This window comes from Saimiri boliviensis, chromosome 2 (genome assembly GCF_048565385.1).
Source record: "Saimiri boliviensis isolate mSaiBol1 chromosome 2, mSaiBol1.pri, whole genome shotgun sequence".
NCBI lineage: Eukaryota > Metazoa > Chordata > Mammalia > Primates > Cebidae > Saimiri > Saimiri boliviensis.
Window position 1 is genome coordinate 64,364,908 of NC_133450.1, and position 17,893 is coordinate 64,382,800.

The 17,893-nt window shown below is 37.4% G+C and overlaps 1 protein-coding gene across 2 annotated transcripts in view; it reads left to right on the forward strand.

Annotated features, from left to right (window-relative positions):
• PPP4R3A (protein phosphatase 4 regulatory subunit 3A) overlaps positions 1 to 16,963 on the forward strand; it is a 53,123-nt gene extending 36,160 nt beyond the window's left edge. For both annotated transcript variants that reach the window (XM_003939856.4, XM_010350564.3), the window contains exons 8-15: positions 1,763 to 1,894; positions 1,998 to 2,100; positions 3,865 to 4,023; positions 9,277 to 9,446; positions 12,413 to 12,555; positions 13,016 to 13,206; positions 13,653 to 13,879; positions 15,709 to 16,963. In XM_003939856.4, the coding sequence (XP_003939905.1) occupies positions 1,763 to 1,894; positions 1,998 to 2,100; positions 3,865 to 4,023; positions 9,277 to 9,446; positions 12,413 to 12,555; positions 13,016 to 13,206; positions 13,653 to 13,879; positions 15,709 to 15,819 (1,236 nt within the window). In that variant the 3' untranslated portion in view covers positions 15,820 to 16,963. The remainder of the gene's footprint in view (positions 1 to 1,762; positions 1,895 to 1,997; positions 2,101 to 3,864; positions 4,024 to 9,276; positions 9,447 to 12,412; positions 12,556 to 13,015; positions 13,207 to 13,652; positions 13,880 to 15,708) is intronic.
• The last annotated feature ends 930 nt before the right edge of the window (positions 16,964 to 17,893 follow it).

Sequence of the window (17,893 nt, forward strand, 5' to 3'; positions counted from 1 at the left end):
AGCATGGTTCCTTAAATTACACAAGGCACTGTTTCTTTACTGCCTAGCCATAGAGAACAAGCTGTTACATTGTTCACAAACACTCATATATTTGCATCTGAGCTACACCAGATTTTAAAGTAATAGAGAATATATCCTGGTAATGTTAAGGGTGCTTCTGGATCACAAGCATGTGATATGTGAGAGCACTAATGTGTGTGCTCTTCTTTGTTTTAAAATAATTGAACCAATGATTCTGATTTTCCTGCTTCCCCCATAACATTTTGGAAGCAACTTTTTACTTAAGAATGAGTAAGATAGTCTGCCCTTAGCTCCTTCTTAAGGGAGGATTGGCAAAAAAAATCTGAGCAGAAGAATTCCAGCCTATGGTATTTTTACGAAATAAGAAAACAGACTGTCTTACTTTTTGAAAAGATCCTTATTAATGTGTTGTGACGTCAAAAGGAAATGGAATGCCATATAACTGCTGTTTAAGGTTTTATTTTTAAAGTATAGTGCAGGATAAGTGCAAAAAAGCACTAGTTTGAACTATTAAATATTATGTTTTTCTTTTGTAAAATATTCATGTCAGCCCAGCAACATAGCAACACTCTCCTTTACTACAAAAATAATTTTTAAAAATTAGTCAGGCATGGTGGCATGACCTATAGTCCCAGATACTCAGGAGCCTGAGATGGGAGGGTCTCTTGAGACCAAGAGTCTGACTCTGCAGTGAGCTATGATTGTTCCACTGCATTCCAGTCTGGGTGACAAAGCCAGACCCCATCTCAAACAAAATTCTTGAGAACCAAAATATCTGTATTACTGTAAATAAAGGCTGTTCTTGTTGGTCCCATTAACCCATGAGCTGAACATGAACATATATTGATACACCTCAAAAATACTTTACTCACATACAGTAGGACTCTCTTACTCTCTCTCCCTCTCTGTCTCTCTCTTTTGCCATAGAATAACATTTCAGTCAGTAGCACTTTTGAATCCCACTCTTCTTGATTATCATTTCCATATACTGGCTTCATTTTCTCTGTCCCTTATCCATCTTGCCTTTGCATACACACAGCCAAGAGCAGGGATTTTCTCTCTGAATCCCTCTCAATTTTATTTACTACTTAGGCAGGGAACACCAGTCATGATAGGGCCTCAGGAAAACTAGCCGTCTTTATCTTTGATATTTAGAGTGTGTATAATCCATTTGTTCTCTGCACTCTCTAAATACCACAGTCTCATTTTCCCCAATTTCGGGCATTCAGATAACAACTAATTTTTACCTAAATTTATTTTAAAAGGAAACTTTATATCAACTTATACAAATGGAGAATGTATATCATTGGCTATAAATAGAATGACTATAAAAATAAAGAAATGAAAGTAGAATGATCTAAATCCTACCTAAATATTCTTACTGTTAAAACTATGGTCATAAAATCCATTGGCTTTCTTCAAAAGGTAGATTACATTATTAAAAAGTTATAAAGATCTATTATCACCAAACTGAAACTTTGCTTTTGCTTTACATCAGAGGAGTTTAAAGATAACCGACAAATTTTTTTTCGGTACTATTTAGGGCCACATCCCTGTACCACACTTTAGGGAATGAAACATTGTCATATGTCCTATCAGATAACTGATAATAAACATTTCACTTTGCAGTTAACAAAACAGCTAGAGCCTGGGTATAATGCTGTAGTATGTGTCTTAGTTTTTGCTTTTTCCATTCTCTCTTATAATAAGTGATCCTTAGTATGTCTGTTTTTCTCTCCAGGATATTTTGCTCATCAACCTCATTATAGAACATATGATTTGTGATACAGATCCTGAACTTGGAGGAGCAGTCCAACTTATGGGCCTGCTTCGAACTTTAGTTGACCCAGAGAACATGCTAGCCACTGCCAATGTAAGCAATGAGTATTTTTCCTCTTTTTCTTAGCTAGTATATTGTGTGTTGCTGGTAGGAACCAGTACAGTTAAAGTTCATGGAAGTGTTTTTGATTCCTTAGAAAACAGAAAAGACTGAATTTCTGGGTTTCTTCTACAAGCACTGTATGCATGTTCTCACTGCTCCTTTACTAGCAAATACAACAGAAGACAAACCTAGTAAAGGTAAGATAATTCAGGTTGGTAGTTAAGTTCTCTGTTCTTGAATGCTGAATTTAAAGTTGATGTTAAGTAAATGTTTTTAGGAGGCAGTTAGAGGGAGGTAGAGGCTGGAAGTACACACCTTTTAAAAAGTAGCAGTCTTTAACAGTTCAAACCATCAGGTTAACATAGAGGTCTTAATAATGTTTATTTGTTTGTTTTATCGAAAGCAACCTGGAGTATTAATAATGTATTTTGAAAAGAGAGGTTCATGATAAAAATTTCCCTAAACGTACTATAACCAGATAACAGAAACATGTAAAAGAAATAAGATAAATTTTTGTTTCTTTCCGAATTTTAAAATGATTTTTTGTTAAACAATATTTGCATTCAGTTTGCATCTCCACTGGTCAAATATAAATAGAAGGCAGTAGCTATGAAAAATTCATTTTAAATTATTTGTACTCCAGATGTATAGACAGAGCTAGGATTTTTGCACAATATTAAGCTATTTTTATTTATATTAAAAATATGTTAGGGTTTGTTATTTTTGCATTTTACTCATTAGAGCTTTAGCTTTTGTGTGTGTGTGTTTAATTTAGGAAGTTCTTTTAGGGTATTCATTGGGGAAATTCCTTATTTAAGCTTTAGGAGTAAATACATTATTTTGTTACTTGAGTTTTCTTTTTTTTGAGACAGGGTCTTGCTTTGTTGCCCAGGCTGGAGTGCAGTGGCACAGTCTTGGCTCACTGCAAGTTCTGCCTCCCAGGTTCAAGCAATTCTCCTGCCCTAGCCTCCTGAGTAGCTGGGATTACAGGCACCTGCCACCATCTCTGGCTAATTTTTGTATTTTTAGTAGAGAGAGGAGATTTCACCATGTTGGCCAGGCTGGTCTCGAACTCCTGGTCTCAAGTGATCTGCCTTCCTTGGCCTACCAAAGTGCTGGGATTATAGGGGTGAGCCACCACGTCTGGCCTTGAATTCTTAATGTCGTATAGTTAACTTACAGCATAGCACTCACATAAAATACATGTTAAATTTATTTTTTGTGTAACTCCAGAACCAAGTCCATGAAATGTGAATATCCATTTTCTTACCTGTTTTATTCATACTGGGTGAAGCTTGAGGTGTCTTTCCAAACAACATGTTCTATTCCTCCAACCTTTATTAAGATAAGAACTCATTGTGATTTTGTGGAAGGACTGTGTTATTATCTTAATGTGGCGGGGATGAAAGAAAGTGAGCCCTTCAGAGGCTTACTGCCTGGTGAGGAGTAAAGATAAGTCAATGATTATAATTCAGTGTAGACTCGTTACAAGTAGTAGAGGAGGCAGAAAACACATTGTTTACCTCCTTCCCAAAATCAAAGGAGCAGGAAGAGAGAGCAGTTGCACCAAAAATGACATGGTGTCTGGTAGAACCTCATATGCTATGTGTACATCTGTTGGAGAACATTTGGTAAAGGGTCCTTGAATTTCAGAATAAGCAGATACTCTAGGTTTGTATCCTAACTCTGCCTTACTAACGTTTCCAACTTGGGTCTACTTGGTTAATAGATTCATAATGTGAAACCAGTTCCGTATAGGGTTGTTAAAATTAAATGTAAAAAATAAAAAACACCATTCCTGGTACATGGTGGGCATTCAGTAAATGCTGATTTCCTCCTCCCTAAAGTTAAAATATATGGTGAGTAGAAGGGATTTTACTTGATTGGAATTTGAGTTCTTGTATTTTAGAAGAAAAAATGTTAGCCATTAAATATAATTAATTGTGTTTTGTTTCTTCTAGATGATTTTCAGACTGCTCAGCTATTGGCACTTGTATTGGAATTGTTAACATTTTGTGTGGAGCACCATACCTACCATATAAAGAACTACATTATTAATAAAGATATCCTCCGGAGAGTGCTAGTTCTTATGGCCTCAAAGCATGCTTTCTTGGCTTTATGTAAGTGTTAGAATTACTTACCGTCTTTGTATATTGTCATTTTGGTATTTTTATATCTTATTGCCCAAATGAAAAGACCACTGATCACAGGTCAAGAGACCTAGGTTGTAATACTAGTTCTGCCACTGATTACGTACGTTTGCAACGTTGAGCAGTTGTTTTTCTTGACTCTTCTTACTCAATATTCAGCAAGGGAGTAGAATGTATCTACAGTGTTATATTCTATTACTAAAACAGCACCTTTGATCATTTTACCTTGGATATTTTATAGCAGGGGTGGCAAACTACAGCTGAGGCCAGATTCAACCCCTGTGATTGTATAGCCTACAAGCTGAAACATGTTTTGTTTTTAAAAGGTGGCCTGAGAAGAGGGAAATGAATATGCTACAGAGACCATATATGTGGCCCACAAAGCTTAAAATATGTACTAGGTGAACCTTTTTGAAAACATTTGCGGAGCAATATAGTCTTAAAACAAGATTGTTCTTAGACATAAGTTTTTCAAAAGTTAACTTTCACAGTGTTCTTAAGACCCTAGTTCGTTAGGGAAAACCATGTTTCTAAATTGAAAATAGGTTAATCCAGAATGTTCCTTATCAAGCAGCAGCCAGACATCTCAGGTAATGAGTTTCCATATGTAAGTGGGCTTTATTGTTAAGTTGTTAGACCAAATTTAGGGGGGCACCCTAGAGGTTCTGTAAGAGATTTTTTGCTGGTAACTTAATTTTTGCCTTGTGGGTTTTAAAGGTAAGTGTGAGTGTGTTTTTGTTGTTAAGTAGTTGTAGTCATCCACTAGAGGCCTGAACATACATAAATGTGTGTATCTATCTATTTATCTATCTATCTATATTTTTGCTAATCTTCTTTACTTCATTTCTAATTGTTTTGCTTGATTCTTTTAAAATCCTTAAATCATAATTACAGATGATTAAAATAATTAAAAATTAAAATTTATAAACAGCAAGGCACAGTGGCTCACGTCTATAATCTCAGCACTTTGGGAGGCCGAGGTGGCCAGATCACCTGAGGTCAGGAGTTCAAGACCAGTCTGGGTAACATGGTGAAACCCCGTCTCTATTAAAAATACAAAAATTAGCCAGGTGTGGTGGTACACACGTGTAGTCACAGCTACTCGAGAGGCTGAGGGAGGAGGATCCCTTGAACCTGGGAGGCAGATGTTGCAGTCAGCTGAGATGGCACCATTGCATTCCAGTCTGGGTGACAGAGCAAGACTCTGTTTCACCTGCCAACACCCCCCCCCACCAAAGAAATGGTAAATTTTATAAAAGCAACATTGCTTTATTTTAAAATTCATTAAACTTCCTATCACAGTGACATTGTATTCATTTTTCTCATGTACCTATCACAGGTTGAGAACATCAAGGCCAAGTTTAGCGGGGGAGTTTATAGCTCTTTGACTTCTTTCATGTTGACAATAGAGGGTTTTGTGTAAGTGTGGAAAAGGGGGTTTGAGAACAGAATGGAAAAACTAAGTAAAGGAATAAATATAGTTTTACCAAATACATTAAAAACCATACATTGATTCAAAAATGTGCATTTTTACACATTATCTCTGAAATCAAGATGAGTCTTACAGTTAATCCATTTATGCTTAGTGTCCATTATTGGAACACCCAGCTTGTGGGAGTTTTATATCCTGCTCGAGGTCATCACCAAGGTCTGATGTTCTACAAAAAAAATTTGCAACTTCTGGCATAAATGAGTTAATGGCATGTCATTATAATTGGTAGTTACTCAGTGGCATCTTAGATTTGATTATTGTCTATACATCTGGTGTACTAGGAAAATGAAGTTGGTTATGACCTGGACTTGACTATCAGGGGAATCAAAATACAACAATTATAAACACTATATTAAGATGTGTTTGGAAGCATAGTGGAAATAATTTATTATAATTTAATGAGGCAGATGAAAAAATTTCACAAAAGTGATAAAACTTTTTCTTGAGACAGTCTCTCTTTTTCACCCAGGCTGGAGTGCAGTGGTGCAATCTCGGCTCACTGCAACCTCTGCCTCCCAGGTTCAATTGATTCTCCTGCCTCAGCCTCCTGAGTAGCTGCGATTACAGGTGTGCACCACCAATCCAGCTAATGTTTGTATTTTCAGTGAACTATGGGACAGAATCTTTTAAGCAAATGAAAGTTTATTGTTGGAAACTAAGTATGTTAGCAAAATCTTAGTTATGTTTCATTGCTGATATTTTCCAAACTGAGTCAGGTTATCATTAAATCTGACTCTTCCAAATTGACTTCTTGATGTACCTCTCTTCCCAGGGTTAAGGATACAAATGTCTTCCTAACAAAGATGCCTGTCATTAGGAACAAGCTTTTTTGAACTGGCTTTATTATATGCAGTAGGAGTTTTTGTCAAAGATTTCTAAGAACTAAATATAAATTTCAGGAAATGTAAGATATTTGTGGTTCATCTGAAAAAAGTGTACATTGAAGTATTCGGTATAGTATTTTAAAGGAGGGTTTATTGATATTTTAGTTTAGATGCACACATATAAATACAGACAGTAATGAGCAGTTAAATGTAAACAATTTGGGGATTTAGGGAGCTTTTTTTTTTTTTTTTTTTTTTTTAAAAGATGGAATCTTGCTCTGTCACCCAGGCTGGAGTGCAGTGACACCATCTTGGCTCACTGCAACCTCTGCCTCCCAGGTTCAAGCAATTCTCCTGCCTCAGCCTCCTTAGTAGCTGGGGTTACAGGCATACACCACTATGCCCAGCTAATTTTTCTATTTTTAGTAGAGACAAGGTTTCACCATGTTGGCCAGGCTGGTCTTGAACTTCTGACCTCAGATAGTCCGCCCACCTCACTCTCTCAAAGACTCTGGGATTAGAGGCGTGAGCCACCACACCCAACCTAAATTTTTTTGTGTGTGTGTGGCTGCTTAATTAGTATACTTTGCCACAACTAGTTAGTATGTAGGTGGGTCCAGCAATCCTTCCTAAACTCAATCTTTATAGGCTAGATACCGGTTCTGTCAGTTTCCTTGGCCTTATTAAGTTTCTTAGATCTTACATTGTAGCCCATTGGTGCAAACTTTATGTTGTTTGAGGGTGTTTTGTTGTTCTTGTTAAAAATATGGAAATCTTAAAAAGGAATGAAATAAAGCTTTATTGTAGAGGCACTTACTCAGCTATCATTAGTTACAAGGTAAAAAGCCACAAATGTATTACATGAAATCTCATATTTTATAAAGTCCAGATGAATAGTGGGTTTTAGAGATGATTGAAACTAAGCACAAGAGGTTCCTGGAATGTTAATGAAGGTTAGAGATAGGAGTGGAAGCAGAATGTGCTTTACATTGAAAATCCAGTGGCAGTGCCAACTTGGGCTTTCTCCACTCTACTTTGAATGACTTGACTTCCTGGATCTTTCTGGTAAAGTTTTGAAAGCAACTTTTTACTCAACAGCAAAGAATAGTGGTTGGGTATTTTTGATGCAGGTTTCTTTTAAGGGATGGATTTGAGTGGTGATAACACAAAGTTCTTGATGTGAAAATGTAAGAGCAAATGGAAGTAAGGACTAAAACAAAAAGCCCACTAGAACCACATTCTGTCTCCACCAGCAGTTTCTGGATAGAAGTGTTCTTGAAGAAGTGCAATGGTGCCATTTGCATTCCCTTGTTTTAGTGAATTTCAGGAAGGGAGTTTTTTACTCATGTAGGAGCTATAGTCAGACAAGGGGTCAGTGTGTGTATGGTAGGACACAAGTCTCCACAAAGCCCGAAAAGTTGGGAGTACAAATTCTTAAAATAGTAATACTCCTGCCTTAATTACTAAAAGTTTAAAATGTGGTCTGTTAGCATGATCTCTAAGTACTGATTTTTATTCCTAACAAGTGGAACTGCCTCAGTAAGTTCCTTTGCCAAATAACCTTAAAAATACAAACTGAAAATATTGTTTTGGGAAAATAAACCCTTGTTAGGCTTTGACTTACCACACAGAAAGATGCCTCTTAGTGTTTAAAATGTCTTAGTTTCACCATGATTATGTTTTTAAAAATATTCCGTAGTTTAAAAAATAAAATGCAGTTACTATTCTATAAACTATTTTGAAACTCCCTGCCCAGAGTGTTTCTTAAGAAAGATACACTCTTAAATAAGTTGCATTGTTAAGGCAGTTAATAATCAACTGTACCTAATTGGGCATTCACTTGTGGACCTCTTTTCTGCCAACTAAAGAAAAATTGAGCTGCTTTACTCCTCTGCCTTCCCACCCAGAAACCGTGTCAGCATGGTTGCCTGGCTACCTGCTCATGAAGGACTTGATTAATAGCAAATTGGCAATTTAACGAGCCACTTCCATGATCTCCAAAGAAATCAAAATACAAACACAATATTTAATCTTGCCAACCGAAGACGATGTGACTGCATGAAGTGAGTATGCTTTTTTGCACTGTTTACAATAACTGGGGCATTAACTTACTGATGATTCCATTTAGGTAAAGAGGGCTTTGTTGAAGTCTAGCTGTCTGAGTATATTTGTATCTTGATGAATGGTGACTTAAGTAACTCCCCATACCTCAAGATGTAAATATACCTTTTAATCTGTAAGTTAAAGCCTAATTAATTATGAAAATGAAAACTGGAAAAAAATTAAAAAGCATACTCGCTACAATAAGCATAGAGGACCACATTTTAAATAACATCCTCTCAATTTATTTCTAAACTATGGCAAGGCAAATTTGGGGTCATGCAGATTTTTGTGGGTTTATGGCCTTTCTACAGCCACATCCACAAGTAAATAAATAAATTTCCACAAACTATGATGCAAAATAATAAGAGTGTCCAAAAATATTGAAGATCAAATTATACAGTGAATTGCCCTAATAAAACATCATTTTTTTCTGTTATGGTGGATATAAAAGATCATGCTGAACTTTTTTCATCTTAAGTAGTGTAATAGGCGCATTTGTTTGTCTTAGCTCTTATTTTATATGTAAATTACAGTTTGGTCATTAGTAACTTTTATTTTCAGGATTTTTCTTCTGGCTTTCGAAGACTTGTGTTCTATGATGACATATACAACTTTTAGAAGACATTTTTCTGATAACACTTTCATAATCCTTATCTTTAGGTTCATAGTTCTGGAAGTACAAGCATCACTACACAAATGTTGATATGCATTAAACGGGTTTTTTTTGTTTGGTGGTTTTTCTGTTTGGTAAGTCTAAAGTATGGAAGAGTGGTATGTGATTTAAACAATGCCTCTGTGTTTCAGGTGCCCTTCGTTTTAAGAGAAAGATTATTGGATTAAAAGATGAGTTTTACAACCGCTACATAATGAAAAGTTTTTTGTTTGAACCAGTAGTCAAAGCATTTCTCAACAATGGATCCCGCTACAATCTGATGAACTCTGCCATAATAGAGATGTTTGAATTTATTAGAGTGGTAGGTTCTGTATTTTTAATTAGAATTTTTGTTTTGTTTGAGAAAAATGAATTTGCATTACCTAGTATTTTGGCTTATTTGAGATTATTATATTTGGAGAGAATTTCTTAAATAATGAAACTACCAAAAGCCTGTGAGAGATTTGATTCAAGCTGCATCTTAACCTTTCAGCAGCTACAAATCTTGTTTTGGCGGCGGGTTGCAGGGACAGAGTCTCACTGTTGTTTCCTAGGCTGGAGTGCAGTGACAAAATCTTGGCTCACTGCAACTTTTGCCTCCTGGGTTCAAGCGACTCTCATGTCTCAGCCTCCCAGGTACCTGGGATTACAGGCACATAACACCACACCCAGCTAATTTTTATATTTTTAATAGAGATGTTGGTTAGGGTGGTCTTGATTTCCTCACTGCATCAGCCAGCATGCCCAGCCAGCTGCAAATCTTTTTTAGCAGGGGTCCTGAACCCTTTGGCTGCAGACCAGTCCGTGGCCTGTTTGGAACCTGGCTGCACAGCAGGGGGTAAGCTGCAGGCAAGCGTTACCGCCTGAACTCCACCTTCTGTCAGATCAGCAGCAGCATTAGATTCTCCTAGGAGCATGAACCCTGTGGTTAACTGTGATGTGGAGCAATTTCATCACGAAATCATCACCCCATGGAAAAATTGTCTTTTACAAAACCAAAAAGGTTAAGGACTGCTGCTTTGTAGGATGGTCACAGTAGTCATTTTAAGAAAGCAAAACTGCCGGGCACGGTGGCTCAAGCCTGTAATCCCAGCACTTTGGGAGGCCGAGGCGGGTGGATCACGAGGTCGAAAGATCGAGACCATCCTGGTCAACATGGTGAAACCCCGTCTCTACTAAAAATACAAAAAAACTAGCTGGGCTTGGTGGGGCATGCCTGTAATCCCAGCTACTTAGGAGGCTGAGGCAGGAGAATTGCCTGAGCCCAGGAGGCGGAGGTTGCAGTGAGCCGAGATCGCGCCATTGCACTCCAGCCTGGGTAACAAGAGCGAAACTCCGTCTCAAAAAAAAAAAAAAAAGCAAAACTACACTTGACAGGGAAGCATTTTAATGTGTTTTTCTTAACTTTCACATTTCTAAAGAGCAATTTCATAATACTCTTCATTCTCTAAGACTGTAATAAGCTAGTGGTTCTTAAACATGGATGCTATGCAAATTTATCTGGCATGCCTTTTTTTTTTTTTTTTTTAAAGAGATGGGTTTTGCTATGTTGCCCAGTTGGTCTCAAACTCCTGTGCTCAAACGATCCTCCCACCTCAGCCTCACAAGTAATTGAGACTGTTGGTGCATACCACAGTACCTGGATGTCATGCTTTTTTAAAAGTTGGGGTAAATAATATACAACATTAAACTTGCCATTTTAACCATTTTTAAGTATACATTATTGTGCAACCGTCACCATCATCCATCTTCAGAACTTTTCTGTAAGATGCTTTTTTTTTTTTTTTTTTTGGAGACAGAGCCTTACTCTGTTACCCAGGTTAAAGTACAGTGATGTGATCTCGGCTTACTGCACCCTTGTGCACCCTCCACCTCCCAGGTTCAAGCAATTATTGTGCGTCAGCCTCCCAAGTAGCTGGGATTACAGGTGCCCACCACCACACTTGGCTAATTATACATATAAATATATGTGTGTATGTATGTATTTTGCTTCACCTTGCCTGTGTAAACAATTTTTATATTTTTAGTATAGATAGTGTTTCACTATGTTGGCCAGGCTGGCCTCAAACTCCTGACCATAGGTGATCTGCCCACCTTGGCCTCCCAAAGTGCTGGGATTACAGGCATGAGCCACTTCGTCCAGCCTGTGACATGCTTTTAAAATACACATGGCTATTGTGTGTTCTCATTTATAAGTGGGAACTATGAGTACACATGGCTATAAAGAAGGAAACAGCAGCTACTGGGGCCATTTTGAGGGTAGTGAGTGGGAGAGGTGAGCATTAAAAAACTATCTATTGGGTACTGTGCTTATTACTTGGGTGATGAAATAATCTGTACATCCAACCCCTGTGACACATAGTTTACCCATATGACAAATATGCACATGGACCCCTGAACCTAAAATAAAATTTCACTAATATAAATGCCCATGGCCAGGCACAGTGGCTTATATGTACTTTGGCAGGCCAAGTTGGGAAGATTGCTTGAGGCCAGGAGTTAGAGACTACCTCAGGCAACATTTCAAGACCCCATCTCTCCAAAGTTAAAAAAAAAACAAAAACTTAGCCCCATATGGTGGTACATGCCTATAGTCCTAGCTGCTCAGGATACTAAAGTGGAAGGACTGCCTGAGCCCAGGAGTTCAAGGCTGTGGCGAGCTGTGATCATAAGACTATACCTCAACCTGGGTCCCAGAGTGAGAACTCATCTCTAAATCACATACCCATCCCCCACATCAGAATCAAAATCACCTAGGGCAAGACCTGGACATTTGCTTTGTAAAGACATAGATAACCAGGCATGGTGGCTCACATCTGTAAATGCAGCACTTTGGGAGGCTGAGGTGGGTGGATCACCTGAGGTCAGGAGTTCAGGACCAGCCTAACCAACATGGAGAAACCCCATCTCTACTAAAAATATAAAATTAGCTGGGCTTGGTGCCATATGCTGTAATCCCAGCTACTTGGGAGGCTGAGGCAGGAGAATCGCTTGAAGCCGGGAGGTGGAGGTTGTGGTGAGCCAAGATCACGCCATTGCACTCCAGCCAGCCTGGGCAACAAGAGCAAAACTCCATCTCAAGAAAAACAAACAAACAAACAAACAAAAAACCCCATAGATAAATTGGGGACTACTATAGTAGCCAGCATATGTTATTCCCATTTTTTTTTGTTTGACCATCTCTAAGATTATGTTATTTTATGAAATTAACCTATTTTTGGTGAGTATGAATTTATTAAGCCTCATCTTGCTAAGATGACATTTTTTCATTACTGTTCCCTTCTGTAGGAAGATATAAAATCATTAACTGCTCATGTAATTGAAAATTACTGGAAAGCACTGGAAGATGTAGATTATGTACAAACATTTAAAGGATTAAAACTGAGATTTGAACAACAAAGAGAAAGACAAGATAATCCCAAACTTGACAGGTAAATTACCATATATTTGAACCTATTCATTCAGCATCGAGTTGCATGGTAGTGGCTTTATTGTTTGATATTTTTTGGCTTGACAAGGAATGGGAAAATAAGCAGATAGCAAATAGAAATTGTAGTTTCCCATAAAGATCAACATAAATGCTTTCCTGAAGATTTAGCTGGTTTTTAGTATAATGCTGCAGACCCTCAGGCATGTATCAAGGTAGATAACAAAAAGCCCAAACAGTGGCAATGAGGCTTCATGTGTTCAAAATAAAATCAGAGTATTATATTATTTGCTTTGAATTTACAAGTTACTAAGGTTACAAATTATTCTTTAAAATCTTGTACATTAAATACCTCGATTTACATTGATACTATATTTTAATATCTGCAAATTCCTTGTTAATTCACAATGTTAACAAGTTTAATAAGTCTATATATGGTTATATTCTTTCTTCTCTACTCGTAGTATGCGTTCCATTTTGAGGAATCATAGATATCGAAGAGATGCCAGAACACTAGAAGATGAAGAAGAGATGTGGTTTAACACAGATGAGGATGACATGGAAGATGGAGAAGCTGTAGTGTCTCCATCTGACAAAACTAAAAATGATGATGATATAATGGATCCAATAAGTAAATTCATGGAAAGGAAGAAATGTATGTTTAAAAAAAATGGGCAAGAATATATGAAGGCTTTCTGACTCCAGATTTATTATTTCTTGACAAAATGATTAGTATTTGTTTTGAATATGTGATGGCATAGGTTTTAAAGATTCCATTGCTTTATGGGATGTGACTGAACAGCAGTGTTGTACAGGCATAGACTTAAGTTTTCTTAATTTGAGTCAATTAAGGAATATACTATTTCAGGAAGGGTAGGGATGCTGAATATGATTCTGAAGGTTTCATTTCTTCTCTGAAGTGAGATCCAAGGAATGGAGTTGTATTTAGTATTTTGGTAAGCTTCATTTATAAATTGAACTTCAGTGTTTCTACCCAACAGAATAAGCTAGTTAAATGTGTTTTATTGTTACCAGCTGACTTGGGGAAATTTTTAAAGAATGAGTATGGTGGACAACTATTGACACTAGTCTCATTTTTAGTAAAAGAAAGCGAGGAAAAGGAAGTGCTTCTGAAAACAAATCTTTCTGGACGGCAGAGCCCAAGTTTCAAGCTTTCCCTGTCCAGTGGAACAAAGACTAACCTCACCAGCCAGGCATCTGCAACAAATCTGCCTGGTTCTCCAGGCTCTCCTGGATCTCCAGGATCTCCAGGCTCTCCTGGATCCGTACCTAAAAATACATCTCAGACGGCAGCTATTACTACAAAGGTACATTTTTGACTCGCGTTTTGCTCCCCCACTTTTCCCTAATTTAAGCTTTCTCAGCAATAATTTTGACTAAGCTTCCCTTTGGTTACTGCCACCTAGAACTGATTTATTGAGTCTGCCCTACCACCACTTGAACTTACCTAAAAGTTGAGAAATTCTTATGACCAATGCAAAAGTCTGAATATCATTATGAATTCTTACTTTGGCATTTTGCATTTTAGAACTACAACTTCAGGTTTGTATGTCAGAAAATTTACAGAAATGTTAAGGTTTTCAGTTATTATTTAATAAATTTTCCTAACACCTAGATAAAGGCTTTGCGGGGAAATGATAATCTGAATAGCTGGATACTCCTAACTTTACTTTGCCAGTTAAGTTTTGATTTTAAGGAAACTAACCATCTACTACTGTCACTAACACTTCATATAAGAAAGGAACAAAATCTTAAGAAAAACAGAAAAGATGCAATCTCAGAGTAAAACCAACTTTTGGGGCTCCTTATACTGCCACCCCCCCCCCCCATTTTGAGATACAATATATCGATTATTGGGCTAGCAGACTAGCATTTAAAAGACTGGCATTTGGGAATCGCTGACCTAAATTGGGAATGTAATGCCCATTCCGTCTTTTTTTTTTTTCTGGAGTGAGCAGGAGACCCCTATGGCTAAGAAGTGAATCTGAGACATGCTGAAACGAAGAGGCAGGCTTGAGAGTAGAGCAATGTGAATTTTTCCCTGAGCATCTAAATAAAGTGAGCTGCACTGGTTTCTGGTGAACGAGCTGGGCTAAGAGGAAACCCAGATGAAATAATGAGGAAGAGTCGGGGCAGAACTGCTTTATCTTCTGCAGTTTTCATTTTGATACTTTTTTTGGGACAGAGTCTCAGTCTGTCGCCCAGGCTGGAGTACAATGGCGTGATCTTGGCTCACTGCAGCCTCCACCTACATTAAAGCAGTTCTTGGGCCTCGGCCTCCCAAGTAGCTGGGATTACAGATGTGTACCACCAGGCCTAGCTAATTTTTGTAATTTTATTAGAGTCAGGGTTTTACCATGTTAACAGATCAGGCTGGTCTCCAGCTCTTGTCCTCATGTTATCCCTCTGCCTCAGCCTCCCAAAGTGATGGAATTATAGGCATGAGCCACCATGCTCAGCCTCATTTTGATACTATTTTAGACTTTATGTTTAAAAAAATTTTATTGTGCTAAGTCTTGAAACATTTTCATTCATTTTCTAACTTCTGGGTAATTTGCTAGAATTAGACTACTTAAAATTTTTTTGCCTTAGATCAGGTGCAGAGGCTCATACCTGTCATCTCAGCACTTTGGGAAGCCAAGGCGGGTGGATCATCTGAGGTCAGGAGTTCAAGACCAGCCTGTCCAGCGAAACCCCATCTCTACTAAAAATACAAAAATTAGCTGGGCATGGTGGTAGGCACCTGTAATCCCAGCTACTTGGGAGGTGGAGGCAGGGAGAAGTGCTTGAACCTGGGAGGTGGAGGTTGCAGTGAGCAGAGATCATACTATTGCATCTAGCCTGGGTGACACAGTGAGATTCCGTCTGAGGGTGCTGTAGGGGGAAAAAATAAGTTTTCTTGCTTTAATTTTAATTAACTCAAAAAAGTCTTCCCTTATGTAAAAAAGTACGCGTATTAGCGAAAATTTAAATGATGCATAAACATAATGAATTTACGTTTAACACAGTCCCACCACCCAGAAAGAACCACAATTACCATGTTGATTTAGGATCTGGTTTCTTTTCTCCAGTCATAAAACACCAATGTTGTTACATGTGTTTTGTTTTCTGTTGTCTGATCCTTATTTCTGAACAGGGAGGCCTCGTGGGTCTGGTAGATTATCCTGATGATGATGAGGATGATGATGAGGATGAAGATAAGGAAGATACGTTACCATTGTCAAAGAAAGCGAAATTTGACTCATAATAATGGCAACGGCCTAGGATCAGTACCTGTTGAAAAAAACTGGTTCTCCACCCCTCCCCCATACAAAATCCACAACAAAGCGCAGTGGTCTCTTGTGAATGACTGACACAGATCAGCTTCTTACACTTGACTTCTGCTCATCAAGTGCCAATTCAATGGAGCAGGAGGAGGGGATATCATACATTTAGGGGAAAGACTTAAGCCTTTGAGCTCTCCAGCTTGGACCACACATTGCCCTTTTCTCAGGGAAGGAAATGGAAACAAAAAGCCAACAGGGCAGGGGTTTTGTAAGTGGAACTCTGGATGGACTGGTCCGTTGCTACAATCAGAATATGCTTTCTTGGACCATGTTTGACACTTAGAAGAATGGGCCTTTCTGCCATAATTCTTCACTAGTTAAGAATGCCAGCAGTTTCTTTGTATAAAGAGACCTGCCTTTAAAATCATACATTCTGAACATTTTAGTCAAGCTACAACAGGTTTGGAAAACCTCTGTGGGGGAGGGGCGAATATAAAGTTTTCCTCTTTTTTATCTGTTCCCTTTGCCCTTCAAACTGCAGATTTTTTTTTTTTTTAAGTGGGGATTTGTCCCTACTTGATTAAAGATTGAGTGGAATTCTAGATGTGGTCATTTGTGTCATAATTTTTTTTGTTTTGTTTTTGATTTTTTTTCCTCCCCTGAGTGTATGCTTAGTTGTTGAATATATATATTTGGGACCATTAAAACTTTTTTTGATGTAATATAACCTAACGTTGTGCTGGTACCTGTTTTACCATGTGTAATTTTTGTTTTACATCACAGTTCTTAATTTGTTTAGAGTTTTATGAAAGATGGTATAGTTTTTATTGACAAAAGCAAAGTAATCTTACAACTATGTGCATACAAAAGCAATACTATTTTGTGACTAAATATTTTATATTAAAATTTACATCAGCAACTGTCGAGAATTCAGGGAAACAGAGTGGAATTTAAAACTTCAGCGGTTTTGTTAAATCTAGAAACATGAAATTAGTATTCCAAAGAGATTCTGAAATTTCATATCTTGGGGAAATGACGGTACATTAAATCAAAATTGAGGATGGATGATTTAAAACTAACATTTGACTTTTGAATAATAAAAAGAAAAGTGAAGAGTAAGAGAAATTGTAGTAGTTGTATGTTTTCTTGTTTTTGTTTTTAACTACTCCCTTTGGAATACCAGTTTGAGTTGTAAGTGGTGGTTTCTAAGTAGATACTTGGCCAGAGGACCATCACCTGTCACCTTATTAAAACAATATTTTTAAATAGGTTCTTTTCATTGTCTTACATGTGATCAAATTCTTTAAAGGAAAATGAAAATAAATCTACTTACCCTCACTTTTTACAGTGAAGAATTTAGAACTTGTTGAAGAATATATTTTCAAATGTGAATAAAACTTCATATCCAGGAAAGGATGCTATTTTAAGTATCATATACTTTAAGTGAGTATCTAGCAAGCGCTGTGTGCTTCTCTGTCTTGTCTTGTTTATTCCTCAGTAAATTCTAACGGTGGTACCAAAAACAAGACTATATTGAATAGCTGGATAGAAAACCAGAAAGTGTCAACTTGCTACAGTCATTAAAAGTTTTATTATTGGCTGATAACTTTTTTTAACAAAAACTTTGGGTGCATAATTATGAGTTAAGTATATCTCACCACAGTATAGATCTACTTTGGAGTCACAAGTTTTGGCTATTAAGAATTGAAGTTCATCAACTTATCTTGCAAATAAAGAGAAGAAAAACTCTTAGGATCTAAGTCAATGTCTTCCTTTTTTACCTAGAAAGTCCCATGTCAAGTAATGTTTCTGTCTTAAACATGCAATTTAAAACTGACCTTTTTGGGCGATTCTTGAAACACTTGTCTTGGTATTCTGCAGGTTCTTAGAGGCAAGAAGTATCACTTGCTTTCATTTTGTGGTCCAGTATATTAACTGCTGGCCCTCCACAGTTAAGAGATGACTTTTTATTGATGGGCATTTGTATTCCCTTAGTTATTAGTAATTATGGTCACTGAAATAGAGACTTGACACAAGTGTTTCTAAAAGTAGAAG